General features: G+C 31.0%; 1 protein-coding gene across 1 annotated transcript in view; it reads right to left on the bottom strand.

The window, feature by feature from the left end:
* Positions 1 to 669: 669 nt before the first annotated feature.
* Positions 670 to 6,000, bottom strand: part of LOC111634725 (multidrug resistance-associated protein 4-like) — a 64,957-nt gene continuing 59,626 nt past the window's right edge. The window contains exons 9-10 of the mRNA XM_023379563.1: positions 1,619 to 1,713; positions 670 to 679 (exon numbers count right to left, since the gene is read on the bottom strand). Coding sequence (XP_023235331.1) covers positions 670 to 679; positions 1,619 to 1,713 — 105 coding nt within the window. The remainder of the gene's footprint in view (positions 680 to 1,618; positions 1,714 to 6,000) is intronic.

Raw genomic sequence — 6,000 nt, 5'->3', positions numbered from 1 at the left:
TTGGAACTTAACCTTTAAATATCAAGTGTTAAAATTAAATGTTAGGGTTAAAAAGGCAATCGATAACCTCTTATTTTTATGTTCAACAATGAAAACATCAAATTTAAACATTCATCTTAAACTCTATAATACTACAATAAGTCCTATCATTTATTACGCCAGCCCAATTTGGAGTTTGAATTACATCTACAGTCTCGAATCTCTGCATATTTACTTCCTACATAAATTACTACAACTAGAAAAAACCATACCTGGATATGCCATTCGACACGAAACATCACGTACTTGGATCTTTCCTCAGTTATTAAAAAGAATTATAAAATTTTATTACAGACTTAAATATAAAAGCGATGAAAATACTAGATTATTATATCAAGAAATGGTTAAACAAAGTAAAAACAACAATAATAAACAGTTATGGCAATACAAATTTCGAAGAATATTAAACACTTTTGGAGCATTGGAACTATTATTTACAGACTCAATTCAAGATTGGAAATATGGTTACTCTCTACTGATGGATTCTGCTATTGCTCAATCAATCAATAAAGATCAACTTTCTTTAAACCAAAGTAATTATCACCCTTGGTACAACAATATTTTAAATATCCCTTCCTTCCAACCCTATATATGGCTACCACTAGATCTGAATGTAAAACGATTAATAATTCAACTACGCCTAAATAAATATTCGATTCTTATTAATAATACTTATATAAATCTTTTAAATACACGCTGCCTGCTATGTCAACAAGAGGATTTTTCTGTGCTTCACCTCCTGCAAAATTGTCAACCCTTGGATAGTATACGTGAACAATGCAATATCAAAGATATTTGTTGTTTAAATTCACCTACCGACTTCAAAAATAAATTAAACAATATTAATAAAAAAGATGCTTATAAAATTTTTAATTTTTTTGTAAAATATTCTGAAAAAATTTTATGTAAAACTTAACTACGGGCTTATCATTACTACCTAAATCTTAGAAAATGTATTATAAAGATAATTTATATTCTCTCTAAGTTATTTAAAACATCAATTAATGTTATATTGTAAAGTCATGATGACTTACTAATTAATTTTTTTTATTGTGTTTCTTATTATACAATCATGTAAAGTAAAATGTTAAATTATACTGTTANAATCCAAAAGCTTTTCCTTTCACAGTCTCACAACAATTTCAAGGTGTTGGGTGTAAGCTCTTCTCTTAAAAAACAACTAAGGTAAATTTTATCGTCTTTGAAAATTTCAACTTAATAATGTGTCTTACTATCCTGAATTCCATTGTGCTGTGAGACACAACCAAAAATATTTTGGATTAAAGTGACTTTATATATATATATAGAATATACATCATCAAAATCACGTTAAAAAGTAATAAAGATTTTTGAAATTTAGATAATTCTTTAAAATTTCGTAATCCTGCGTAATAGTCGTTATCTCAATTTGGGAATTTTTGAGAATGTTTGTTGTTTGTCTGTATGTAATTTTTACTTTAATAGCAATATATTTATGCATAACTAAAATCTTTTACAGTTATTTTGCCATATAGCCATTAATATGTACGTAATGCTATTTTGTACTCATAAAAATACATTACAGTAAGGGCTTTATTACCTTGCTAAGTTAATTCTTGCCTTTTGCCCACCACTCATTATCATTCCTCTTTCTCCTACAATTGTCAGATCTCCTTTAGGAAGTAAACTTATATCCTAAAATAAATAAAAGTATATTATAATTATCATTTACGTAATAAGCGTTGACCACTATATTCGAACAAATCATAACTTTAACGTACAGTCGACCCCCCTATAACACAGTAGATACGTTCCGTGTTATGTGATTTCCGTGTTGTACGAGTCACTTAAATACATGAGCCAATCACAGCCCGACACGTATGCAGTTTAGGGACTATGACTGTTTGAAAATTTTTCTTCCATAAAATTAATCGATTCTAGACTAATTTGACTCAACATTTCAAAAAATACGTATAATTTTTTGGGAATAATCCATATAAACTATGCTATACACAAGAAATTGTAGGATCACTTATCGTGTGTGTACCGTTCGAGACATCGTTGCTTAAGCTTGTTTTCGTCGCAGAGCGGAGCTCCGCGACGAAAATAAGCTTAAGCAATCGGGACATTCCAATTCTCAACGCGAGTGTTGAATGTTGAAGTCAACAATTTGACGTCATCAACGACGTTCCAACTCGAGTACGAAGTGCTTAGTTCCCATAATTCTATTCTCAGAAAGATGGATTCCATTCAAATGTCTTACCAATAATCCACAATTCATTGGAAAGTAGCAGTCAACATATCTGTTGAGTGCTGAGTGTGTTGAGACAGCGCTGATAACAGCACCACTTCCACATTGAAAAAAGAAACTACTTTTAATTAATGAATGTTAAGATCAGTGTTGAGTCAGCGTTCAAAATTGGAATGTCCCGAATGACGAAAGTTTTCTGATAAGTTATTTTTCTGCGAAAAATTCGCTGAACTTTGGAGACATCATTAATAGAAATAATTTTAATGGCCGTTGAATAAGAAATGTTTTTTTCATAGAAAATGTATAAAAATTTATCATTACATATTTTCTACCTATTAAACTTTTGTTTAATTCATTAATTTTATTGATATCTCATTAATTAATTTATTAGTTAATTTGTTAATTTTGTATAATTTAAGTACCTAATTTATATACTGTACAGACGATAGTAAACTCAACTTACTCGCCAAACTGTCCATAGCGTGGCTCTGGACGGCGGAAACTAGTTCGGCTGCCCGTCCTCTATTGGTCCAGATTCCACCAATCCTGTCACGACACGAGTCGCGATGACGTTTTACCAAATTATAGGAGTTTTTTTAGCATGTTTGTACGAATACTGTCGCAATTTTTTCGCCGTGATATCGGAATCTGAACTATAGGAACCCGTGTTATACGGGGGTCTACTGTATAATTTAATTAAACATTAGGAAACATAAATCAATTAATATTTATTAACATAGATAAACAATTTGATTTTTCTTCTTTTTTAATATAGCGTGCATTATTCGGCAATAAAGAATTAAAGAGTAATTTTTGTACTAAATTCAAGAAATAATAACTAATATGTAAGCAACCTGCAGGGATACACAATAAACGATATAAATTTTAATTCTAAATTGTGAAAGTGCTTGCTATAGAGCTAACATTTGCAATTAAATTATTTAATCATTTTCTAGCAAAATGTTTACCAACTTTTAACAAATTACTGATTTTATTTATAACTGCTATATTTTATGTCAAAATTTTTCGGATTTTTAAACTTCTCCTTTCATTGCACAAAAACAAACCCACGAGATCAGGTGCCAATCTACCAATGTATTATGCAGGTAATTTAACATTAATACCAATGTATTAATGTTAAATATTATATAATAAACAAAACTATTTAACATGTAGCGTTAGATTTTAGGCCTAACGAAAATATATTCTGAAATGGTAGAGAGAATAATGGTGTTTCATACTGTAAAACTTAATCTGTATAACTTTTAAACAAAGTTTCCTTATAACAACTGTGCAATTTTATATCAGTGGAATTGCTATAAAGAGAAAAAATATTTCATTAGTTTGGAAAAATTTTATTATTTATTTTAAAGGACATTACGATTATTACCCAGTATACATTGAANAATGACATTACGATTATTACTAATACGATTATTACTATACATTGAAATCATAAATACGATTATTATTATTATTACATTATGTACTTATAACGCTTATAACGTTACTGCGTTATTGTTTATGATGTAAATGTATGCAAATATTTATCAAAATTTACACTAAAATATACAAAGAAAAAGTATCATTTACAGTTACTAATATCACTAAACTAAAAAATTAAAATTTTATTTTAAACACAGTGCATTGATCTATATTACTAATAAAATATAATATACAGTCGACCCCTACTATAACGCGGTAAATACGCTCCAATTTTTATGAATCCATTTTATACGAGTCCATAAATACATGAGCCAATCACAGCCCGGCACGTACGCAGTCTACGGACTATGCTGTTTGAAAGGTTTTCTTCCATAAAATTAATCGATTCTATACTAATTCGACTCAACATTTCCAAAATACGTATAATTTTTGGGGGAATAATCCATATAAACTATAATATAAACAAAAAATTGTAGGATTACTTACTGAGTGTGCACCGTTCAACGACGCCATTGCTTAAGCTTGTTTTCATCGTGGAGCGTGTCATCGAATGGCGCTCGCGTGCTTCCTAATAATTTATTTTTTTTGCGAAAAGTTCGCTGAACTTTGGAGACATCATTAATATAAATAGAATTTTGATGGACGTTAAATAATAAATGGTTTTTAGTAGATTTGCTGCTCGTTTAAACTTAACGGTGTGTACAATATTTTCTATTAGTCTAGATTCGACCAGTCCTCGCGCGACACGAGTCGGCGATGACGTTTGACCGAATTATACGAGTTTTTTAGCGTGTCTGTACAAATATAGTCGCAATTTTTTCGCCGTCATAAGGAATCCGAACAATATGAACCCGTTTTATAGGGGGATCTACTGTATTATGATTAATTGTCGAATTATATTCAATTATATTGTAATCATCAATATATACTATAAAGTTAAGTGTACAGTGTGCATGCCACTAAAATTCAAAAACGCGTTCCGGTAGAATCAAGGGGGTTATATAGTGTGGTATCCCTGTATCCCCATCCATGAAGAAGGTTCCCGTTTTTACCTGAAGGGAGTGCTGTTGAAAATATAAAGGCTGGAAGTTTCGCCCTGTAGAAATTTCTAGAACAGTCCACAGCATTCGAAATTATTCGAGAGTATTCCAGAACATTCCACAATGTTCTGGGATGTTCCACAACATCCCAGATTATTGTCAAACATTCCAGAACACTCTCGAATGTTGTGGAATATTCTGGAACATTGTGGACCATTCGAAGTCTTTTTTGTATGGGTGGGACTACCCATTGGAGAAGGGTGTATAAAGCAAGATCCGTTGTTGGTTCGAACTCAGTTTCTTATCAGTGACGAACGGAAGAACCAAAAAAAAGTGAAAATTCCAAAGTAATGCAGTGAGTAAATAAAAACAAACAGTGAAGTGTGAGTAGTCAAAGTGATACGGTGACTGGATATAAATCGAAAATGAAGTGTGAAAACTGTATAAAGTTTACTTAGTGTTTTCGTTAAAAAAAAAGTTGATTTTATTTATATTTTATACAATGCCCAAACTTAAAAAAAGAAAAGCTCTTGCCAGTTCTGAATTTTCTTTTCAATAATAAAGTTGATATCGTCGACAAAATTATTTTTAGTTGCCAAAATTGCCCTTTGAAATAGCCACTCCGAATAATAATAAGAAGCGCAGAGCTTAAACAGTTAGGAGTTGAAGGCTGAAATTTGGTACACAGTTAGGGTGCGTCATGAGAACGTACACTAAGAAGGAATTTTTCGAAATTCTCCCCGCAGGGAAAGGTTATAAACAATGGAAGTGGTTAAGTAACAATTGAAGTGTTAAGAGAAAGCAACGTGCAAGATTTACAGGCGCAGATGCGGTTTTTTGCTTTTTTGCTGGAAATCGAAGATATTTTTAGACCTATGTAAAAAGTACCTACTGGTATAGTTGTTAATAATGTTTGGTAAATTTGGTCGATGAGTTCGTTTTCAGTAGTGGCTATGATGCAAAAATCACAATTGAGTTCAAGGAGGCCAATTGTCTGGTCAGTGGATTATGTGCCTTCGCCTATTTGTAAAAGGTTTTGAGCAAAATGTTGTTTATAAACAAGTATTGCAAATAGTTTTTAAAATTTTATTGAAAACATATTGTACCTCTTATATTTCAATATTTATCCTTTTATTTTAACTACCACACAAGCTCATATGAACTCCCTGAGCGAAGCCGGGTATCCCAGCTAGTTTCATCATAATGAAAATTTGTAAAAAAGAGCAAACATTTTTTTTCACTTGA

This window comes from Centruroides sculpturatus, unplaced genomic scaffold (assembly GCF_000671375.1).
Source record: "Centruroides sculpturatus isolate CEXI.00-Female unplaced genomic scaffold, Cexi_2.0 scaffold822, whole genome shotgun sequence".
Taxonomy (NCBI): domain Eukaryota; kingdom Metazoa; phylum Arthropoda; class Arachnida; order Scorpiones; family Buthidae; genus Centruroides; species Centruroides sculpturatus.
The sequence above is the reverse complement of the archived record's forward strand: the minus strand, read 5'-3'. Positions and strand labels throughout refer to the sequence as shown.